This window comes from Haliotis rufescens, unplaced genomic scaffold (genome assembly GCF_023055435.1).
Source record: "Haliotis rufescens isolate VD_foot unplaced genomic scaffold, xgHalRufe1.0.p SCAF_16, whole genome shotgun sequence".
NCBI classification, from domain to species: Eukaryota; Metazoa; Mollusca; class Gastropoda; order Lepetellida; family Haliotidae; genus Haliotis; species Haliotis rufescens.
Genome location: NW_025963846.1, coordinates 13,823,410 through 13,848,020, shown reverse-complemented (window position 1 = coordinate 13,848,020; position 24,611 = coordinate 13,823,410). Strand labels below are relative to the sequence as shown.

General features: G+C 42.8%; 2 protein-coding genes across 2 annotated transcripts; one reads left to right on the top strand and one right to left on the bottom strand.

Annotated features, from left to right (window-relative positions):
- Positions 1-2,627: 2,627 nt before the first annotated feature.
- LOC124136032 (laccase-2-like) lies at positions 2,628-10,811 on the bottom strand. Its single transcript, XM_046501786.2, has 4 exons — positions 10,707-10,811; positions 6,678-6,900; positions 5,886-6,134; positions 2,628-4,692 (listed from the first exon to the last, which is right to left on the bottom strand). The coding sequence occupies exons 2-4, from the start codon at positions 6,894-6,896 to the stop codon at positions 3,202-3,204; spliced, it is 1,959 nt and encodes a 652-aa protein (XP_046357742.2). The 5' UTR covers positions 6,897-6,900; positions 10,707-10,811; the 3' UTR covers positions 2,628-3,201.
- An 887-nt stretch (positions 10,812-11,698) lies between these two features.
- LOC124136040 (peroxisome assembly protein 26-like) lies at positions 11,699-23,955 on the top strand. Its single transcript, XM_046501799.2, has 5 exons — positions 11,699-11,903; positions 14,334-14,474; positions 15,202-15,527; positions 19,732-19,884; positions 21,745-23,955. The coding sequence occupies exons 1-5, from the start codon at positions 11,707-11,709 to the stop codon at positions 21,834-21,836; spliced, it is 909 nt and encodes a 302-aa protein (XP_046357755.1). The 5' UTR covers positions 11,699-11,706; the 3' UTR covers positions 21,837-23,955.
- The last annotated feature ends 656 nt before the right edge of the window (positions 23,956-24,611 follow it).

The window sequence follows — 24,611 nt, the reverse complement described above, 5'->3', positions numbered from 1 at the left end:
AACCAGTCCCGGTAAAACCTTTAGACGTTAACACGCTCGTTCATACGCTAACGACATCAGTTTCTTGGTCATGTGATCGGCCTCTCGTCAAAGTAAAAAGAAGCTAAGGTCGCTTTGTAGCACGGACCCATATCTTAACTCACAGTGAGTGAGTGAGTGAGTGAGACGCCGCTTTGAACAGTGGTTCAGTTATAGCACGGCGTGTCAGCTTGACGTGGCACGAAAGCTGAAAGTGATGCAGGTCCGAGGATTTTACTACGCACGTGAAACTCACGAGCACGGCTATGGTGCTGACAAACCTGGAAACATAATCAGGGCGAACCTTAATAAATGTTGCTGCAAGGAAACGTGTCTACATTGAAGACTATGAAACGTCCACACCTAGTAATCCCATCCATTTGTCTTTTTGACAATACAATATGTCTGTTTAAATCAACTAAATGCCCCTGCTGGAATCACAAACCAACAGCAATCATCATCATCATCATCATCAGTATAATGCGAGACTTACCTTCCCTCTAGGTATCCTCTTCTCAAACGAGATCCAACCGCCCGGCGAACGTCCTAACCTCCATGTACATGCTGCACATCACGGGGACGGACAGCAGCAATACATCAGTGCCGCCCGTCTCTTGAATTTACTTGGAAAAACCCCATGCCCAGTATAGTTAGCCGTTGCAGTAAATCTTACCTGATTCGTACAACACATCGCGGAGGCGAAAGAAAGTGCCCACATCTGTCGGGGTTGACTTTCGATCACCCAGGAAATCATGATGCACTCTCCACTACGAACAGGTGTTTTCAGCAGGGATACTGTGTCAGCGAGGCTTGTATGCGCTTTAAGCAATGCACTTGTGTATGCGGACGTTGTTTGAGAGACAATACGGTTTTTATTTCTGGCCATGTAAAGCGTTCTCAGGGAAGTCTTTCAACAAATTACTTTGTTTCTGAAGGCTTCGTTCCGAGATTGTTTTCAGTGACAGCGAGTGAATGAATGTCATCAACGCCTAGCGTAGTCATGGTAACAGATGTAGCACGTCTGTGTACGTGTGAGGAGACAGGTCAGGAGACGTTCTCATGGTTGAAAGTGTGAGCAGATTGACAATACACAAGCTATCTTTCCGAGGCAAGGGCGTTAACTGACTGTAAAAGTCCAGTTTCCGCTCTTGCCGACCTGGGCTGGAATTACGGAGATATCTTGTGACTGGCCTAACGAGTCCAATGCATAGTCCAATCAAAATCGCGTAACGAAATCGACATCCGGTTCGTAAACTGCCGTGCAGTTTTCGGTTCGATTGCAGGATTTCCAAAGCATATGTACCGCCAAATCGGCGTCAACAGTTATTTCTCAAACCTTTCATGTTTTTAATCCAGATGTTACCTGATTTGATGCACTTCGCAAAGTAAGACCCCTTTTATCACAATACAGAGTTTGATTATCGATCAGAACGTTTTCACTGGGCGACGCCATGTTGTTTGAAGCAACAAATGCAAGAGATATGAGAGGTAGAATCTGATTGGTCAATAGGAGGGACATAGAAGAGCCATGCTTGAGAGCAGGCAAGCATGGCTAAGAAAATTAACTTACTTTCTCTGCACCTGATGTGCCATTTTCAACAAGATGTAGAAGTTTAGTACACAGGGGCAGATAACTCTATTTACACTGAAGTGACACTCGGCTCCAACATAACAATTTTATCTCGGTCATCACTGAGAGGATTCCATATTGGAAATAGTTTTGTTCACGCGACTTTCAGATGAAACAACACTCGCGACAATATCTCGACCCTTTTATAAATTAACAAAGCGAGTCTGTTTGATTTTTGCGCTGAATAAAATCATAGACCTAATGTCCACTAAGTTTGTTATAAACGGTTGTTAAAACATCGGCTTAAAGTACTTATGCGGCAGGATCACCACTCCAGTGGAATTACGTAGGCAGCGGATTAAGCCGATGGCATCCGAGTGACTTCGGTGACACGCCGTTCATTGTCATGGCTCGTTAAGGAAACTGACGTTAACTCAGATCTTTTGCATAAGAGTTGTACGTGACCACACAATGACACAGTGAACAGTGTGCAGCTACAGTTAGTGCACAAGGAGAGCGTCAGGTACTCTGTTGTAACCATGCCCAGCCAGACTTTCAGACAACGTTTTCTTATCTACACCTATATTCATCTATTCCTTCTGTTATACCTTTCCTTATTCATTTACCTTCACTACTTCCCCAGAAGTCGACTCTGGGACACTGTATCATCATTGAATATTCAAACACTTATCATATCTTTACTGTTTGTGCATGCAGCATGATAATGAATTAGATCTTTTTACAGCGCATCGTATCCAAATATACCCTTGCAAAAGAGCGCTCACTCATATGCTCTTTAGATGAGGGTGACGTTGAGGGTGAAGCAGAAGCTCTTGAATAGAGGGTGATGATTCCAAGGAACAGCGCCACCTGTTCAAAGTTTTGTTTCCATACGTTTTCGTTCGGGCTTATGTCGTATCATCTGCTGTTGACTTGCGCGACCTTAAAAGCTGTCCTCGGTGAGAACCCGCTTGAAGAGTGTGTAGACAGAAATCAAAGCCATGGCCCTCTGGTCGAGGATTATAGTAATACAGAGAGAAAGAGGGAAAACATATTTTATTGACGTGTCACACTTTACAAATTTTACATAAGACAATGCATGATTTCAACAAAAAGGTGTAAGAGCTAAGCCCACCTTTGTTAGGTTTACGAAACACAAAATACCCCATTTACCATCAAATATGAGAGATTATCAAGAGGCTGCGTTGGCATAGGGACCGACCATTTGATAGTCGATATTTGGGTTGGAGGTGGTAGGGTGGTGGGTTCCGGTGTTTTATCGACAAAAATAAATAATAATACTTCATACTGTGGAAAAAAAGGTCTCAAGGTGTTTTTCTTAATATTAAGGCTCATAGTTACTTTTTATTAAATATCTGGTTTTGCAGTTGTAGCTGAAACAAATTGATCTCCAGACAAAATTAAATGGTCGGTCCTTAAAGGTGGGTTTAAATTGTGTAATTTTATTTAAATAAGTCATATCTTAAATCTGAGTGTAGTGGACACACGATTAAAAAGTAACACTCATCTTCAACGCTATCTCTAAATTACAATATTTACAAATTCTATTTACATACATAAGGGCTATGCATGTGTTAATTTTGACGTGTTTCTCATCCTATAATGCCTGGCTTCCCTTTAGTCGGGTTGGGGACGATCGTTGGAAGTGTACCTGCATGTCGCTGGGGGAAGGACCCACATACGGGGAAGCGCGAGGGGGTGGGAGGTATAAGAGCGGATGACTCCCTCAGAACCAGAGCCATGCCATCCATAAAGTGAGGCGTGTTCCCATAATGCATCAGCCACAACCCAGGATTGTCTGCCCTTAATCGAACCACGACGTATCCGCCATTAGGTACCACCACTGTGTCCTTCTCGGGTGGGTGTTGCAGATTTGCGTCGGGTATGTTTCCATTTAACCACTTTGGATTGCCCCAGGTGGCTCTGTTGCAAAAGTTGAGTTGCCTGTCTGGATTGCCTAAACAGTCGACATCCAAGTTGTCTCCCATGAAAAGGCCGGTTGTCTTGTCATATGTGGCGTAACCCGTCCTCACCACGTGGAAATGATGGCCATGAATGTGTACCGGGTTGTCCCAGCCGCGACCTTGGCCCATGTTGATGAGAACTAGCTGGAGTTCTTCCCCTTGTTGCAAATCCAACACCAGAGGGCAGTGACAAATCATGTCGTCTCTGCATTCACTTGCATTGCAAGACATGACGCTTTGCTGAGTCAAAGGCGGTGATAGTGGATAGTTATCAAACACACGACCGTTGACTGAGCCGGGCTTACTGTCATAGCCAGGAAACGCAAGGTTTAAAAATATTTCTCTGAATGTTGACTTACCAACTGACGCTTGGTACTGTTTAACGGACTTGAGAGCATCAACAGATATGCATTTGGTGTACGGTATTGAAGTGAAGTTCGGGAAGGGACAGTTCACAATGAGACATACATCACTGGGAGTACATCCTTTTCTTGCAGACTGCGGCTCCGCTTCTGGAGCACCTGTATAGTGTAAGACAGACTCAAGAACACGTGGGTTCTTGCTCTCCAAAGCAACGCCCCTCACCCAATAATTAGACTCAGCATTGTCTGCATAGATGACAAAGTCCACCCTCTCTCCAGGATATATAATAAACGATTCGGCCGTCACGGGTTGAACGTCAGCTCCATCCAGAGCAACAATAGTCAACATATGCTTGTCGATGGACATCCTGAATGGAAGCATGGTTCCTGCATGGATCGTTCTGAATCGGTAGTCCAAGCCTTGGTCCACCTGGAACTGGGTCAGGGGAGCGTCTTTGGTGCCATTGTGGTAACGTCCTCTGCCGTTCACGAGGCCGGAGTCGACTCTTGTAATTGTGTATTTGGATCCAGTTGGGGATGTGGTTGAAGGGAGAGGTGCACCACCCCGGACCCAGCCCTGCCTCTCCCTCAACTTAGAATCCTGGCTGTCCCAGGAGTGATTCCAGTCCTGGATGGTCAGGATGAATTCTCGTCCGTCCGAGAATTTCCGTGGCCTAACGATCAGTGGACCAAAAGCTCCGTCCATCGTCTGTCCAGCCATAAGGGCGTGGTACCAGTAGGTCCCTGGGCGGTCAGCCTGTGGGTAAAAAGAGTGCATGGTTTATGATTAATATCGATGTATGGACAGCTAGTATTTTATTTTTGTGCTATTCTGATTGGATTGTTCATCCCAATTATGCTTGTGACCATAGGAATGTGACGTCATATTTACGCATCGTCGCAAGTAATGAAATATGACTCCGTCCTCTGTCAAAATATCTTTGTAAGGGACAATAGATGTATGTGGGTGAGTACAGTTTAGTGTATATTTTCTTTTGCCTGCCAGTTTACATCATACAACGAACAGTACAGAAAACACAATACAGTATACAATAAACAATGTACAGCACATAACATAAGTCATACGACGTACAGCAATTAAATAATGCAACATACAGCACAACATACAAAAAACAACATAACGTATTCACACTGAGCAGTATGCTGTAGCTTCACGCAAGTTGTTACGTTGATTCTAATCGTAACGACGTGACGTTTTGTCACCGCGCTGTCGCAGTAGCTGACGACGGTATGTATCATCGTCACAGCAATACACTGACGGGTGATATCTCAACATGTCTAGAGAACAACATGTTTTCTACATTACCCCAGAAAGAATTTTTTTTTATAAACCTACTGTCACCTTTGCCTATTGCATTGTAGGTATCTTGCTATATCATGGTAACCTTGTCAGAAGTACTACGTTCGAGAATGACCTGCTGAGAGGTTTTAAATGTAAATTGCAAGACCTAGGTTTTACAGTTGACATCTAGGCTTTTTTTGTTGAAAATGTAAAACCTCGAGCTAGGTTTACATTTTCAACCAAAAAGCTATAACAGAATAGAGATGCAATGTATAACAAAATATCTTTAATCGAGCCACATCTTCCCTGGGCAAAAGAGTTAACTGACTATACAAAAAAGTAACTCTCTTGCCTCGGGAAGATGTCGTGCCATCGGGCGAAAAATATACATTCAGTCTTGACTGATGAATCCTAGTAATGTGCATGTTATTCTCTAAACACAGACCATACACTAAACGGCAGACGACAGAAAACATACACTAAACACCAGACAACGTACACTAAACACCAGGGCACCAGACGACATACAATAAACACCAAACGACATACAACATACACTCTTGAAACGGCAGACGACATACAACACTTAGCAACAGACGACCTACAAGATATTATATACATCATATGATAAACAAGGAACTACGTACAACAAAATAATAGTCCAAGGTGTGTCCGGGCAGGATTGGGCACTGTGTAAGAAAGGGCACGCCATCCATCCAGGGAGTACCTTTCTGGTGCACGCCGTGCCAGTGAATGGACGTCGTGTCGCTGTCCATGTTGTTGGTGACGTGGACGTGGACGCTCTGTCCCTGGTACACCTCTATAGGGGGTCCAGGCATCTGGTTGTTGAACACCAACACCGGCCGGGGCTCCGCCCAGCCGTCCCCTGTTATAACCTTGATGACAGAATGTTATTAAGAGTTTGAAATCGACAAATTGATATTCTGGAGTGGGTAGGGAAAATTTTAAAAAGAAATATTTGGTTCCTAAAAAAATATTTTCAACAGATTTGTACCAAACAAAAGATATTGTTCTGTGGACATACAGCATGTGGATTGAATAAAATTATTTGATTCCCCATTTTCTGAGTAATAAATTAAATGTTTTGAAGCAATGACCGAAAACCTAATATGTATCTTATACAGCAACTCCCCTCCCCTCTCCATACACACACAGGACAGGAAGTGGTGAGTTGACGTCTAACTTATTGATAAAACATCCTATATTGAACAAGCATGGCCCAAACTGCATTTTGATTGAATCGATTTCTCAGACTTATGATCAATTAAGCCTATCTAACTTCACTCAATATTTAAAAGATTATCAGTCTGACTCAATTCCCAGTTTACATATCTAGATGCTGTTAAATACACCAGAAAAAAATTGTTTGTTCTCATTAAAAACTGCTAAATTTTAATGTAGTCCCTCTTTACGAATACCTCATCTTGTGGGATCGCCGTGTTGTTGTTGTAAACAGTTGTGTCTGAGCTGTACGCCTTCCCAGCATGCACTTTTACAACGGAACCCTTGTGTACCATGGTGAGCTGCCTGCTGATGTTCAGGTGGAAGATGCATGTGTCGGCGGTCATGTTGCATGTCGACGTTACTGGCGTCACGTGACACATCAGTAGGAACGTTACCAGCACGATCATCATCATAATGCTGAAAAAAGTAGTAGTTTTTCCCTGGAATAATTTTGTAAAATTCCATACATGAAAAGATGAGAACTAATCATAATACAGAAATAATACCTTCTCACAAGTGTTATTTTATACACTCTTCAAAAAATGAAACGCACAGGTAGTATGAAGTTCATTGAACCTGACTACACAAAAAATCCGATATTTAAATTTGGTGGCCTGGTATTCGACAAATGGTGCGTCATAACGCAGCCATTGTTGATTTGCAATGTCTTAAACGGCTTTGTTTTCACACTTGTTAAAAAATGTCATGGACAAAAACAGTAAAGCAAAATGCACGTGCAAGTTATTGCATTCGTAACTCGTGGTAGTGGCTATAAAAAGGCAAGCATAAACCAACAATTTGTCATTCAATTGTCAACATTTTTCAAGTTCGAAAATGCCGAGACTCAACGCTGCCGATCGGAACATCGCCATAGGACGTATCCAAAGAGGGGAATCGCTGCCTTCTGTTGCACGCCACTTCAACGTCCACCACAGCACCATTTGCCGCCTTTGGGATACACACACTTCAATTCCACTGCAGGCCGTCCGAGAACCGGCCGACCAAGGGTTCCTCCCCTGCACAGGATCGCTACATTCGACTGTTCCACCTACGTCATCGCAATGCCACAGCTACGGAGACTGCAGGACGCATCCCTGGTGTTTGAGGAGGATATCGGACCAGACTGTCAGGAACCATCTTCGCGAGGCTGGAATCCGACTCAACAGATCCATCGACAGCGACGCTTGCGTTGGTGCCATACCTTACAGCCTTGGCATTTGAGAAACTGGAGACGCTTGTGAGGTGAGGTGAAATTGGGTTTAACGTCGCGTCCAAGATTATGGAGACGCTTGTGGTTAAGCGATGAATCATGTTTTCTTCTTCACCGGCGAGATGGAAGACAATGTGTTTATCGTCGTCGAAATGAGCGGTATTTTTGTCCCACATTGTGTACGTGAATTCGGCAATTTCGGTGGCGGTAGTGTCATGGTGTTGGGGGCCATATCCTACACCACGAGATCTGACTTGGTTGTGGTTCAGGGAAATTAAAAAGCAAATCGCTACATGAATCAAATTCTTCACCTTCATCTTCTTCCAATCATTGACCACCACAGGGAGCAGTTTCAAAAGGACAACGCTCCACCGCACACAGCTCGTGTCACGGTAGACTCCCTTCATAATGCCAACATCAACGACTTGCCCTGGCCGTCGAGATCTCCAGATCCCAACCAAATCGAACACCTCTGGGATGAAATCGATCGACGTGTACGTCAACGTCAGAACACGCCACAGACACTACCACAACAGGCCAACACGTAACAAGAAGAATGGCGCAGAATTCCGCAGGACAGAATTCGTACACTTATCAAGTCAGTGCCGAGAAAATGCAGAGCCGTGATTTCTGCCCGGGGCGGTCACACGAGGTACTGAGTTCAGCGCAACCTTGTGGCCTTATGTGACATGACAATGAACAGTTTTCAATGCCTTTGTACAACGACAACATGTGACTATCGAGCTCCAAAATGTCATATCTGTATCTATGGTTTTAAATTAAATATATCGACTTTATTAGGTACAATAAAAAAAATTTAAATCTACCTGTGCTTTTCCTTTTTTTGAAGAGTATATTAGTAAATCCATCAGAACAGTTAAAGTATTGGTCGGTGTGCAATAAAGGTTTCTATCATGTAATGGCTAGTGTTATCGGTGCGATAAGCCTGTATATCCCTACCTGGTATCACGATCCAGTAGATATGTAAATGAGGTCATAGAGAAGGATCTATATTTCGTAGTCTATACATCGATGCGGTGCCAACTTGCTAAAAACACCTTTTTATAAGGTTCCCAAAACTTATAGAGGTTTCCCAATGTGTGAGAGCTAATGTGACTTGACTGCAAATCTTTTGTTTGTATATGATTGATAGGGCGGTTCACATTGTCCATTGTATTACTGCGCTATTTCTAAAAAAATATTTAATGGAAGAATACTTATACTTCTGATTATTTACAAATTGACATTATATGATAAAGAAATTATTATCATAGAGTTTCCATATCGTAAATATCATAAATTAGGAATAAAAAGCATCATCGATTATCCAGAGCATTTTATTTTCAATTTATACTGTTAAAGAAAAGTGAAGGATATCGAAAATGATATACCAGCTCCCTCAGAAACAACAGAGGATGCAAAAGATTGAAAAGATAAATTGTCACCAAACTTTCATATAAGAAAAGAATTATGCTTCAAACTGTTGAAAAAATAATTATCTGCCACAAAAAGTACATTGTAACTAAATGTTTTCATAAAAATATATTTAGGCCCACAGTTTTAATTTTTTTTTAAATATCTGGTTTTGCAGCCCGAGCAAATATCCAGTCTCCATACAAAAACACTAGATCCACAAAACCCTTTTAGGTCGTCACGTCAGGACACCCTACCCGGCAACATCAGTCTTATCGGTATCCAGCATGAGCATCGATCCACGCAATTGGAATATGATGACATGCACTCAATCAAGTCACCAATCTTGACCACCTATCAATTTGGTCTGGACCTATATTCCTACCCGGAACCCCCACGGTTCCTACACAAAGAACCCGTCAAGATCCGGGGTAGTTCAGGTCTTCAGACGTAAAAGGCGACTCTGCTTGTCGTAAAAGGTGACTAACAGGATCGGGTGGTCAGGCTCGCTGACTTGGTTGATGCATGTCAGCGTATCCCATTTGCGTGGATCAATGCTCATGATGTCAATCACTGGATTGTCTGGTCCAGATTCGAATATTTACAGACCACTGTCATATAGCTGGAATATTGCAGAGTGCGGCGTTAAACAACAAACAAACAAACAAACCTGCACAAGGCTACTGGTGCTAGATTTCATGAAGCTTATCTACGTGCTCGACTGTAACGTTAATCCAAAGTTTGACTGATCGCATCACTGCAGCCTGACGTCAACGGTACAGCCAGTCACTGGGGGAATAACCGAAGTGTGTGTAACGTACTCGGGTGAATCTAGACTCGCTCTTGGCATCCTCGATAGTCGAGGTCGTATTGCAGACAAACCGACGTCAGAGTCAGACATGTACTGCCGGGGTTCAGTGATGTACGGGGTGGGACCACCATGAAGGACAGAACACCAGAGAGGGTCTGTACTACCATGACAACACTGGTCGACGTTTTGACCTCCAAGATGACAATGCACGTGCCTATATTGTTTTCTGCATACATGTAGCTCAACATCCCCATGTTGCCATGGGAAGCGCTGCGTCCCGATCTAACTCTCAGTGAGCACGTGTGGGGCAGTATTGGAAGGTGTCTACGTCACCGACAACAGACCCTGCCACGAGTTTTGGTTTGGTTTGGTTTGTTGTTTAACGCCGCACTCAGCAATATTCCAGCTATATGACGGCGGTGTGTAAATAATCGAGTCTGGACCAGACAATCCAGTGATTTATTTCATGAGCATCGATCCGCGCAATTGGGATCGATGACATGCATCAACCAAGTCAGCGAGCCTGACCACCCGAACCCGTTAGTCGCCTTTTACGACAAGCATAGTCACCTTTTACGGCAAGCATGGGTTGCTGAGGACCTATTCTACCCCGGAATCTTCACGGGTCCCTGCCACGAGTAATGAACTGGGCCTGACGCATCAAGATGAGCGGGACAGAATACTCAAAATGACCATTTTGTCAGGTCACTAGATGAGATCAACATGATATCCGACAAGATACCTCGTATGTATTCCAGCGTTGTATGTATGTACTACATATTTACCTACCTCTATGGACGAGACGGAGCAGTCGGCCTCTCGTCTGGGTGACGAAGAGCATCTACATACAGAGTTGGCGTACAGTCACGTGTTTGGGGAACTTAGTGTCCCAGGAATTCCGACCTGACCCTGCCCAGCGACACAGTGATAACCTGTACCAAGGTCTCCTTGCTGTGGCTGCACTTGAGGTTAAACTCGGTCCCTTATGCCTGTTTGGTATACCGTCAACCTTTTTTCCACACAATTTCTGAGCGGTAGTCAGTTTGAAGTCGGCGTGTTACGTTTCAAGGGGGTAAAAATGAAAAAAAAATAAGAGAAAAATACATAATTCTACGACCATAGACAAAGCGTTATGCTACGTGATGTGGATATGGCTGCTTGTGATTCATCAGAAAACAAATGATATTTCCTTTCATTTTCAACAAAATGACGAATAAGGTAGCACCTTAAAACCACATAACAAAATTCAGCTAGATTGTTGCTTTTACTTGTGCAATGAAAACGGGATGGCTAGTGTTTGAGACATGGGCTAAAATGTTACCCCCCCCCCCCCCCCCCCCCCCCCCCAATAATAAATATATAAATATATAAAACAACAACAACACAAACACGGGGGAACTTTGATACATTTAAAACGAAATGCAGCTTGCCCATAGTATAAGCATCAGGCTTTAGTGGGGAGGTAATTTTTCACTTGCTGATATTAATTTTACGATGGACAATCATAATCACTTACCCATTTTATAACCATGGGGGCGGTCGGGTAGCCTAGTGGGTTAAAGCGTTCGCTCGTCACGCCGTAGACCCGGGTTCGATTCACGACATGGGTGCAATGTGTGAAGCCCATTTCTGGTGTTCCCCGCCGTGATATTGCTGGAATATTGCTAAAAGCGGCGTTAAACCATACTCACTCACTAATAACCATGTGGTCTTTTCGTGGATTTTACGGTCTCTCCGGGTAAATGTACGCGCTAAGGGCAGGTTACTCTAAACACACGTTGATCAAAACATGGCGACAGACAGCAGCAAAGCTCGCGAATCTCCTGACAATGATGTGTTTTATTCCTCTGACAGTGACCCGGGAGACGGGAATCATGATTTACATCAAACAATTGAACGAGCTTCAGATCTCCTCCTGTATAGAGACTTTGATACATGCTTGGTCCATTGTTCTGAAGTAATTAACAGAATAAGACATACACCAAGGTACGAGTCTCGCTAGCTGTGAAGTAGAAGTTATGTAGTAAAGCTAGTTTACTGCTCCGCTCTCACGATCTGACATCTATTGGTCGCTGACGCAAACATACGAATCACTCCTAGAGTAACGATCTATCAATTCTGATTTTGCACCAGCTTTCACTCAAACTTTCATCCAGACCGGAAAACAGGAAGGAGTACAACTTCTTGTCTCCACTGTATCACAGACGATATAATAAATATAGAATACTAAACGAGCTCCCGTGTAATACCAATTTTATGAAACGAGTGAATAGTTGGAATTTTGTTGCAAGATCCATCGGCGAAACAATGCCAGCCTAGCAACAAGGTTGCTGGGGTCATTGAGTGTGCATAAGCTCCTCTCAGTGATCTATCAACTCCACACGCAATGTTGTTGAATAAGCCAAGGGATGTTGAAAGCTTTCAATATTTGTTCGTGAAACGTGTTCCGAGAGTACATAAGCACGCGTTTTGGTATTACACAATGTATATATCACCTGTATGTTTATTAAACGGGTGATCTCTTCATGGGCAAGTAATAATATATATTATATCGTCTATGACTGTAGTTACTACTTTTGGAACGTAGCGACAGTTAAATTGGCCGTTAAATAGTTTGGGAACTGGGGGTATAAATATGTCCATGTATCCGTTAATGTGCACTGACATATCGTGTGATGGCCTGTGTAAACTCAGGACAAAACCCTGTATAAAGGACATTTCTGTAGGATGGATTCACAGTTGTGAGACCCATGAAGATCCGGGGTAGAATAGGTTTTCAGCAACCCATGCTTGCCATAAAAGGCGACTATGCTTGTCGTAAAAGGCGACTAACGGGATCGTGTGGTCAGGCTCGCTGACTTGGTTCATGCATGTCATTGTATCCCTATTCCTCATGATGTCAATCACTGGATTGTCTGGTCCAGACTCGATTATTTACAGACCGCCGTCATATAGCTGGAATATTGCTGAGTGCGGCGTTAAACAACAAACCAACCAACCAACCAACACAGTTGTGAAGGCACTGTTGGCGCAGTCGTCTAAGGAGCCAGAATTCACAGAGTTGCATCCCTTGAGTTCATCAGAAACCTGTGATCCATGAGTTTGAATCCCAGTTTGCCCCGATTATGTTTCTACTTCTAGGTTTATCTGCTCTTGGGTTTCACCAGGGTTGTAAATGTCTGAGACCACTTCGGGCTCTCCTCCCACATCACGCTGACATACATATATACATAACTGGAATACAGCTCAAAGTGGCTTTACCCCAAGTCACACTCACTCACTCACTCACTCACTCACTCACTCACTCACTCACTCACTCACTCACTCACTCACTCACTCACTCACTCACTCACTCACTTATGCATAAGAGACAAAAGCAGGTCAAGTTTGGCAAACATGGAAAATTGATGAAATTAATACTCAATATTCATAATATCAATTCATATTGAACTTATCTAAATATTTGGGTACACATGCATTATAGACCTGTGAAGATCCGGGGTAGAATAGTCTTCAGCAACCCATGCTTGCCGTAAAAGGCAACTATGCTTGTCGTAAGATGCATGTCATCAATCTCAATTGCGTGGATCAATGTTCATGATGTCAATCCCTGGATTGTCGGGTCCATACTGTTTGGTCAGGTAGCCTCGTGGTTCACGTAGCTTAGTGGTTAAAGCATTCGCTCGTCACACTGAAGACCTGTGTTCGATTCCCGACATGGGTACAATGTGTGAAGCCCATTTCTGGTGTCCCCGTCGTGATATTGCTGGAATATTGCTAAAAGCGGTGTAAAACCATACTCACTCACTCTGGTCCATACTCCATTACTTACATACCACCATCAGGTAGCTGGAAAATTACTGGGTGCGGCATTAAACAACAAACACACAATCATGTTGACACGTTCTTGTCTGTTTTTACTAAATATCCCTGGCACATAGATGGACTTGGTCCTTTTGAGTGAGCCTGTAAACATGGTCTAGTGGATAGAACTTCATACCGTAGAGTGCAAGGTTGGTGGTTCTATCCCTGACCTCACCATATTGTTGTTAACCTGCCTGGCATTTGACATTAAGGGGATAAACAGAGGACTGGTCAGCTCAGTCAGTATCCATGTTGAACTGCAGCATGATATCTTATTGGGCTATCACTATAAGTGAGTGAGAGGGTTAAAATTTAACATCGCATCAGCATTATTTCATCCATATAGCGATAAGAATAAGTTGAAAAATACACGAGTGAGACATGAATGCAAAGTTATATTTAAAGCTAGCACTATTATTCCGGACTAGCCTACACGCATGCACGCACCCCATTTCACTTCACATTTGCAGTGTTCTGCCTGGTATTTCCTAATGACTGCCAATTAATGAGAAATGAAAACCGACATTTGTGTTATGTTGTGTTGTGTTGCAGCTACCAGAGCTATGTGGACTCCCTGTGTATTGTAATAATCCAGGCGTATGCCGAGCTGGACCAGTGGGATGCCGTCCTTCCTTTCATTCAGGGGATTTATGACAACATTGACAACTGTCCAGTCAGAATAATTCAGTTGTGGTGAGTTCTCAATTAAAATGATTTTCAACCTTTGTTTACATTAGAAAAACCCATATCTAAACCTATTGTAAGTGGTAGGCAATCGTTGATTGAGCATCTCACTGATGTACATGGTGTAAGGATCTTATTGAAAGTAGTTCCTGCTTGGTGACCTCATTTGCATATTTATTGAAAAGTGGTACCAAGTTTATCAGCACAGTTGATGTCTTATTTTGGGAATTTAAGTTCATGATTGATGATTGCACCATCCTTCTGATACAAATTAATAAGTTGGCATCATTTTGCTATTGGATTACACCTTACAAACACACAAATACATGCTTATGCACTTTCTCACTGTTTTCTGCAAGTACTAAGTCACAAGTAGTGAATAAACTCTCATGAATCAAAACTCTCATGTTTGATAGGGCGGTAAAATTGTTTGTTTGATTATGGAAAATTACAGTAGATAGGTTGGTCATTTGGACCTTCGGATCAATCTTTGATGATTTCATGGGGCCATGGGGTAGCCGAGTGGCTAAAGCCTTTATTCGTCCAACCGAAGACCCGGTTTTGATTCCCCACATGGGTACAATGTGTGAAATCCATTTCTGGTGTCCCCTGCCATGATTTTACTGAAATATTGGTACAAGCGGCGTGAAACAATACTCACTCACTGATCATTTCTATTAATCGGAACACCACTATTTATCACATTGATACACTATTATGGAATGTCTTTCTTCAGTCTTCTCCTTCATGTCAAAGTAAAGGAGTACATCAAGTGTCACGCCATTGCCAAAATGTGGCTGCAGAACGACCGCAATCGACAGAGTCCAGAATACTCTGACGTGGCGAAGCTGTATGTGCAGCAAGTGCTGGTCCCCCTGGGGGCCTACAACCTCATCCCACAGCTGGTGGACAGCTGTCAAGGGCTGACTGATGCAGAGAAGGATGCCATGTTGTCACCCATGAGGTCGTTGCCCTCAGATTCCGAAAAAATGTCAAGAGGGGAGATAATTCACACCCATGCGAAGCTTGGAGAAGTGGACACAACTCAACAAGAAGACAAAAGTAATTGTTACAATGTTTTGTAACTTTGGTTTATCTGTAATCTTATGTTATAGTTAAAACATGACTCTTAGTGTTTACATTTCAACCAAAACCGAGGAGGAGTGTTTTAAGTTACTTATGAACCGTCTACAAATGGTCTAAATGCAAGAGGGGGCACGAGTGGCCCAGTCGTTTAAGGCGCCGCGATTCGCTGTGCAGAGTTGCGTCCCTTGGGCACTCCAGAAACCTATGTTTGTGGGTTCGAATCCTGGTTCGCCCCGATTATGTTTCTAGGTATGTCAGCACCATACCTGTGCTCGTAGGTTTCACCGAAGTGGTAAACGTCTGAGACCTGCAACACTTCTGGCTTTCCTCCCACATTAAGCTGACACGCCGCGATATAACTGGAATACTGTTAAAAGCGGCGTTAAACCCAACTCACTCACTCACTCTAAATGCAAGTAGTACAAGGAGGAATAAAAAACATCGGGATACATTATAGTGACACAATACAGTAGGTCATGGTACTTAAGGCAAATTTGATGACAGTGGGTGGGAGAAAGACTATGTACTGAAGTAATCACCTGCCCCTGTGGGAAAACAATGGTTGACGAAAAGTAAATTTATTATGACCTGACAAAAATCAATATTTAGTTGCATATCAAAAGGCTGCTTATACAATTCAAATGTAAAACAGGTCATTCTTGCAAGTGTAGTACCTTTCACAGGGTTACAATGATAGCAAGATACCAACAATTTTACAGGTTTGAAAATATGAGCCAAAACTTAATTTCAAGAATACTTATACAGTAGAATAAGAATATATAAATTCAGATTTCTGAAAGAAACCATGTTGTCCTGTGTTCTAAATATAGAATACTAAACGAGTTCCTGTGTAATACCAATTTTATGAAACGAGTGAAAAGTTCTGGTATCTGACGAGCGAAAGCGAGTCAGATACCACAACTATTCACAAGTTTCATAAATTTGGTTTTACACGGGAGGGAGTTTAGTATTTTATTTATTACTGGCCATTTATAACGTTTTTAGAATTAAACTGTTGAGTTTTAATAGGCTGACACCTACACGATCCACGGCATAATCCAATTGAGTTTAACACAGTAATACTTCAAACACGTCAAAAGTTGAAACGTATGAATTTAATACCAGACAACAGTCCACCTTTAGAACTCAGGCGTCCGTTCCACAAAATGATCGTAGCGTTAAGGTTATCGCAACTCACATACTTTAACTTAGACCAACGAGTGTCGTTGCGCTACCGTACGATCGCCTTGTGGAACGGGGCCTTGCATCTCAAAGTTTACAATCACATCACATTACCCGATGACGTAAATTGTGGAATTTTGTTGCAAGATCCTTCGGCGAAACAATGCCATGTGACGTCAGCCTAGCAACAAGGTTGCTGGGGTCATCGAGTGTGCATAAGCTCCTCTCAGTGATCTATCATCTCCACATGCAATGTCGTTGAATAAGCCAAGGGATGTTGAGAGTTTTCAAAATTTGTTCGTGAAACGTGTTCCGAGAGTACATAAGCACGCATTTTGGGATTACACAATGTGTAATACAGCTGTATGTTTATTAAACGGGTGATCTCTTCACGGGCAAGTAATAATAGTGTGTGTGTATCTCTCTGCAGTGTCCTACTTTAGCTAATGTCAATTAGGTATACAATATGATTCGTGTCTCAGTAGTAATGTCACATTTCAATACATGAAAACTAGACATGGTAAGGAAACATTTCAATCGTGAAAAGAAATGCATCGTGGAAGATTTGGGAGAGTTAACCAAACTGCCTCCATGGGTAATAGATAAATTTGGACTTTGCAATGGTCTCTTTGTGGAGAGCGCTAATGGTGGGACACTACTTTCCATGATCACTCTGCACTTCAATCTCGCTACGGTTTGATTTTGTAAATTGCTGCAGACTTGGGGTCAAATATTAGCCTCTGAGCAAGTCTAGATAAATCCATGTTTATCTATATAATTTTCATGTTGGTATTATCGACTGTCATGCCATGAAGGTTTAGCAACTTTAGCAACATGAACGAATCTGGTGGTCCTTAACATCTGTTTAGTATATACGTGTACGTCATTACCAGAATTGCCCACCATTATGATACAAATTTGACAATATAATTATTGTAAGAATTTTGTCCAAAAACATCGCCTGTAATTTATTCTAGGTCTTAACCTCACTGCAGTCATTGTCTCCTGTACAATCAGGTCCTAATCATCCACCTCACTGCAGTCGTTGTCTCCTGTACAACCAGGTCATAATCATCCACCTCACTGCAGTCGTTGTCTCCTGTACAACCAGGTCATAATCATCCACCTCACTGCAGTCGTTGTCTCCTGTACAACCAGGTCATAATCATCCACCTCACTGCAGTCGTTGTCTCCTGTACAACCAGGTCATAATCATCCACCTCACTGCAGTCGTTGTCTCCTGTACAACCAGGTCATAATCATCCACCTCACTGCAGTCGTTGTCTCCTGTACAACCAGGTCATAATCATCCACCTCACTGCAGTCATTGTCTCCTGTACAACCAGGTCATAATCATCCACCTCACTGGAGGCGTTGTCTCCTGTACAACCAGGTCATAATCATCCACCTCACTGCAGTCGTTGTCTCCTGTACAACCAGGTCATAATCATCCACCTCACTGCAGTCGTTGTCTCCTGTACAACCAGGTCATAATCATCCACCTCACTGCAGTCGTTGTCTCCTGTACAACCAGGTCATAATCATCCACCTCACTGCAGTCATTGTCTCCTGTACAACCAGGTCATAATCATCCACCTCACTGGAGGCGTTGTCTCCTGTACAACCAGGTCATAATCATCCACCTCACTGGAGTCGTTGTCTCCTGTACAACCAGGTCATAATCATCCACCTCACTGGAGGCGTTGTCTCCTGTACAACCAGGTCATAATCATCCACCTCACTGGAGGCGTTGTCTCCTGTACAACCAGGTCATAATCATCCACCTCACTGGAGGCGTTGTCTCCTGTACAACCAGGTCATAATCATCCACCTCACTGGAGGCGTTGTCTCCTGTACAACCAGGTCATAATCATCCACCTCACTGGAGGCGTTGTCGCCTGTACAACCAGGTCATAATCATCCACCTCACTGCAGTCGTTGTCTCCTGTACAACCAGGTCATAATCATCCACCTCACTGCAGTCATTGTCTCCTGTACAACCAGGTCATAATCATCCACCTCACTGCAGTCGTTGTCTCCTGTACAACCAGGTCATAATCATCCACTTCACTGCAGTCATTGTCTCCTGTACAACCAGGTCATAATCATCCACCTCACTGCAGTCGTTGTCTCCTGTACAACCAGGTCATAATCATCCACCTCACTGGAGTCGTTGTCTCCTGTACAACCAGGTCATAATCATCCACCTCACTGGAGGCGTTGTCTCCTGTACAACCAGGTCATAATCATCCACCTCACTGCAGTCGTTGTCTCCTGTACAACCAGGTCATAATCATCCGGCTTATTATTGGCATTCAGCAACCAATGCTTGTCGTAAGAGGCGACTAACAAGATCGGGTGGTCAGACTCGCTGACTTGGTTTAAGCATGTCATCGTATCCCAATTCCTCATAATGTCAATCACTGGATTGTCTGGTCCAGATTCGATTATGTACAGAGTGCCGTCTTATAGCCGGAATATTGCTGAGTGCGGCGTTAAAGAATAAACAAACATTAAAAGCACTTTCTGCTTTATCAGAACACATGTCTTCATAATGCTAAGTGTGGCGATAAACAACAAACAATAAACATGTGAGCAGATGTGATCCTATAATAATCACCTGCTTAGCTTGTGATGGGAGGGTTTGCAGATTTTGCAGTGTTTTCATCAAACTTATAGTCAGATATGCTGACAATGATTCCTACTTTAAAATTAGGGGGTAGTGAGGTAGCCTTGTGGTTAAAGCGTTCGCTCATCACTCTGAAGACCCAGGTTCAACATAGGTTTGATTTCCCCACATGGTACAATGTGTGAAGTCAAGTTTTGGTGTCTGGCTCTGGGATATTGCCGGAATATTGCTAAAAGAGGCTTAAAGCCATACTCACTCACACACTCTTTTAAAATTACTCATTTTATATGCCAATTATTCCAGATATTCCTACCTGCCTAAATTTTGGGTTGGCCTCTCTGTTTATGTTTGTCCTCTTTGACATTTCAGAGCAAGGTTTTGCCTGCCTGGAACTTGTGAAGTCTTTGAGGAGGGTCAGCACGAAGTTGCTGCAGTGGATTAGGAGGCTGAAACTCACTCCAGCCTGGAGACTCGTGTTTCTAGTCACTCTGGCTGCACTCGCCTTCGTTAACAGCTTTAACAGTAAGTTTGTTTTTTGAAAGTTTGGTTTAACGCCGATTTCAACAGTATTCCAGTTATATCGCGGCGTGTCAACTTGATGTTGGAGGAAAGCCCGAAGTGATGCAGGTCTCAGGTGTTCGCCACTATGGTGAGACCCACGAGCACGGGTATGGTGCTGACAAACCTAGAAACATAATCTAGGGATTTGAAGCCACAATCATTGGTTTCTGGCACGTTTTGGCACAGCATTGTGACACCTTAAGTAACTTGGGCACTCATGCCCCACTGTTTTTATTTGTGGGAGGATAGACAACTGTTGCCATGGTTATACAATGTGAACAAGAATCATTAAAGAGTGACAAATCCTCCAGAATGAGGTTGTGACCTCACTGGGTTGTATCTGTACAACCCGATTGGTATTCCGACTGAGAATACGTCCCCAATCTCATTAAAATTAGATCTCAGTGCTCGCAGTATCAGTACACTAATCTGAGGAGATCCCTTTACAGGTCGCACCGGAACGACCTTTCACAAACTATGACTGACGAGTGAAATTAATAACAGGACGTCTACATTAGCCAATCAGAAAGCTGTTTTCTAAAGCTATATGGCACTTGTTTCAATTGGCGACTTCCATCCCAGACAACACTTCCAAAAACAATCATTTGACAAAGTTCACAATTTGAAAGGTGAATAAAAGAAAATTCTGGAATGTTGAATAGATGGCGGAGATTGTATGACAGTACTTTCCACGAGTTTTGGGAAGACTCTTCTGTTAAAATGTTTTTTAAGGGAGAAACAATACAGCAAGGTATCGATACGGATCACGATGCATGGGTCATGATAGGATATGTATCGCAATACACACATTTACGTCAAATCGCATGGAAACTTCTTGACAATAAATCTTTCAGAGCAGATTCAAAAGGAAAAGCTAGCTGTACACACATGTTGTAATGGCTATTTTTAGTGGTGAACTTGAAACGCTAATTACAACGTTTTCCTATATCGGACTGATAAAAATACCAGGGGTCATTAAACGAGTAGCAAGTAATTTATTTCAGTGAGTCTATATCATGTATCGATACAGAGAAAAACGTATCGTGTATCGTATCGTCACATGAAAACTCACGGTGAACTGATGTATTGATTCATCCCTAATGTTTATCCGACTGAAATGAGAGATAGACGGAATCAGTTCAGAATGCCTGGTGTTAATCTTTCTGAGGAAGCATGATTAGAAAACACATTCAGATTTCTCTTTCCTGATCTCGTAAGATCAAAGGTTGTTCCGAGGTGACCAGAAATGGAATGTCCTCAGATATTTGTTTAACGGTAGCGAACACTAAGATCGGAATTTAACGAGATTGTTCTTACCAGCCACATAGCAACATTAGAATTCCCTAACACTATTAGTGTTTATAATCATTGTCACTTAGGTCACAAGAGCTATGGGGGGCACGGGTGGCCCAGTCATCTAAGGCGCCGCGATTCGCTGTGCAGAGTTGCGTCCCTTGGGCACGCCAGAAACCTATGATTGTGGGTTCGAATCCCGGTTCGCCCCGATTATGTTTCTAGGTTTGTCAGCACCATACCCATGCTCGTGGGTTTCACCGAAATGGTAAACGTCTGAGACCTGCATCACTTCTGGCTTTCCTCCCACATTAAGCTGACACGCTGTGATATGACTGGAATACTGTTAAAAGCGGCGTTAAGCCCAACTCACTCACTCACTCACTCACTCACAAGAGCTATGTCCCTCTGACTGTAACTGTCTGCCACCAAAACCAGCTCTGATGTTGCTGGAATGTTGCAGAAAGTGGTGTAAGACAACTCTCAATCGCTCAACAGATAAGGAAAGACTATTTTTTCTTTGTACAGGTGACATGATGACTGGGTATGGACGTCTGATGACCATGTTGACGTCTGCAACAAAACTGTGGTCAGTGACGGGTTCAGGCAAACCAGGCTGACCCATGGTGCTAACTTCATGGTGGACGGAGGAAACTTCTGCCAGAGTAGAGGGTCCTGAGTTGAGGGAACTTTGGTCAGTAGTTTTTACAGTAAAACTGACTCATGTCGCTTTAAAATCTTTTTTAGCATTTAGCAACACAGCATTTATCTTTATTTAGATTTTGGTGTTTTTTAAGGTATATCTTTCTTACCAAATTGCTTGCACTGACCATCTGAACGATCTGCAAGTTTTGGTTCTAATGCAGTGTAAAATGGCTAGTCCTCCAGAAATGAACCTATTTTAGGTAAAAAAACTTTAACTTTAATGCTAAGCACTGTGTTGTATTTCAATGTCATTTTGCCTTGAACTTTTATTAGGACATTTTTTTAGTCATTTTACAGTTGTCAGCTAAAAAACAAGGGATTGGTAATTAGCACTAGCTTGCTTCAATGCCTGAGCCATTTTCACTAATGTTTAAGGTATCCTAAGGGCTGGTAGAATTTCAAACATTTTGGGGATGTCTCTATGTGTTATCACTATTGGGGCTAGTAGACATTCTAGGTTAATTTCTATCCCTGGTAGACCTGTCAGGACCCTTGGGACAGGGCTAGTTGCATGTTTTCTGCCACATCTCTCCATAGTGAGTCTGCAGTCCCAGGACCACACTCTTGTTATCACAGCATTGTGGAACAGAACAAGACTGTAACAAATGTTATATTTGGGAGAACACTTTCTCAGTACAGTACAGATTCTAGTACTTTTGGGGTTGAGTCCCGTCCGGGTTTTGGTTTGAACCCACACTGCTAGAGTGAGGCACCTAACCCATTCAGCCACTGAGGCTTCCACAAAATGAAAGTCTGACAACTGGTAGTCTAGATCACATACTTTGTGTACCCATCTGACAAATTGGCATGGCTCCCACGGCTCCCATGGCCAAAAGCTATGACCACACAATCCCATTTAGACAGTGGTTAAATGTAACAAATGTTATGTTTGGGATAACACTTTCTTGATAAAGAACAGATTTAGTACTTTTGGGGTCCCCTCGGGGATTCGAACCCACACTACCAGTTATCGGACTTTCATTTTTGTGGAAGCCTCAGTGGCTGAGTGGGTTAGATCGCTGACTTTGTGTGCTGGTGATTAGGTGCCTCACTCTGGCAGTGTGAGTTCGAATCCGGGACAGGACTGAACCCGAAAAGTACTAGACTCTGTACTTTACTAAGAAAGTGTAAATGCCAAATATAACATTTGTTACACGTGACCACTTTCTACATGGCATTGTGTGTTCAGAGCAAGACTGATCTTGTTATTTGTGAGGTAGTATTTAAAATGTTCACATTTTGTGTTGATAAGTAATCTGTCTTAGAAACTTGTATGTTTACAACCAGTTGAGGGGATTAGTGTAACTGGAGACTGTAAGCCATACCAATCAACACCCTATACGTTTCTATGTATCCGCATGTGATGGCCAATTCGATCCCTCGCTCATTCGGCAGTAGCCGACTGTCGACCCCCGCTAATTAAAGGGTATGTGTACATGTGAGATAGTCGGACATAATGAATTGTACCCAGAGTTTGATGTTTATCTTTTTGTATTGACTGACTGAATCTGACACCAATTCTTGTCCAACAAAGCTAATCAAATCTTACTGAATGCAACTGAATCAAAATCATTGTGTAAATCTTGTAGGTATATAATGTGGTAGAATGACATTGTGTAGTTTGTTATGTATCACAGACACACAAGGTTTTGTGTATGATGTTTTGCACGTTAAACCACACCCCGTCCCTACCTCACTCACACATGTGCCAGGATGTCTTCACGTCAAGGGGCAACAGTGATGCTGTCAGTAAGAATGTATTTTGAGATTGTTGCAAAGTTTATTATTTTACCTTGAAATATGAAAACAGAGGATGTATTATGGAGATGAGCAAAGTCATGTATTTTAGATTTAAAGGTTCGGTGTTGTTGTCTTGGAGCCATCTTGCTGTGACAGGTGCCCTGCACCTAGTGCTTGAGCAATCTCATTAAAATCCAATCTTAGTTCTCGCTATCGCTAAACAAATATCTGAAGACATCCCCTTACGGGTCACGTCAGAACGATCTTTCATCTGACCAATCAAAGCGTCGCTTACCAGATCATGAAAGTGACAGTCAGAATGTGTTTTCTAACACGGGATATTCCAAATGACAGTTACGAACTGATTCAGTCAAAATTACCATCTATCTCTCGCTTCCGCGGGATAAACATTTGAACGGCGGAGGCATTGCACAGTACGTGGGGAGTTCTGCAATACAATCGCAACAATATATTAGACATTTCGGAATGTTCGTTTGTTCAGTTTTGAAAATTTTAATCGAAAACTGTGTCAACATATTTTTCAAGCGTAGCGTGAAATGGAAGTCGCCAGGTTGAAACGAGTGCAGTAAAGCTCGAGAAAGCTGCTATCCCATTGGCTGATATCGACTTCTTGTTATTTGTTTCAGTGGTCGGTCAAAGCTCGCAAAAGGTTGTTCTGACGTGACCCGTAATGGGATGTCCTCAGATCTTTGTTTTGTGGAAGCGAGAACTTAGATTCTGATTTTAATGAGATTGGTGCTTGAGATGCTATCAGGGATGCAGTATTTCACACTGACAGCAAGTCGGCTCATTGGCCCCTCAGCAAATACCACTGACTCTGACATGTTTCTGGGCACTGTGATATAACCCTGATAACTGTTGTTTATGCATGTCAGCTGTTGTTAGTTCGGATAATTATTGTTGTTATGCTGTCAGGGTTAGATTTCTTT

Excerpts from the sequence above, each read along its gene's own strand:
- LOC124136032 (XM_046501786.2), bottom strand. The coding sequence starts at position 6,896 with ATGATGATGATCGTGCTGGTAACGTTCCTACTGATGTGTCACGTGACG. Across the intron at positions 6,135-6,677 it reads CGGCGATCCCACAAGATGAG|GTTATAACAGGGGACGGCTG; the intron begins GTATTCGTAAAG and ends TCTGTCATCAAG. Across the intron at positions 4,693-5,885 it reads CCTTGGACTATTATTTTGTT|GCTGACCGCCCAGGGACCTA; the intron begins GTACGTAGTTCC and ends TTTTACCCACAG.
- LOC124136040 (XM_046501799.2), top strand. The coding sequence starts at position 11,707 with ATGGCGACAGACAGCAGCAAAGCTCGCGAATCTCCTGACAATGATGTG. Across the intron at positions 14,475-15,201 it reads GTCAGAATAATTCAGTTGTG|TCTTCTCCTTCATGTCAAAG; the intron begins GTGAGTTCTCAA and ends GTCTTTCTTCAG. Across the intron at positions 19,885-21,744 it reads CTTCGTTAACAGCTTTAACA|GTGACATGATGACTGGGTAT; the intron begins GTAAGTTTGTTT and ends TTCTTTGTACAG.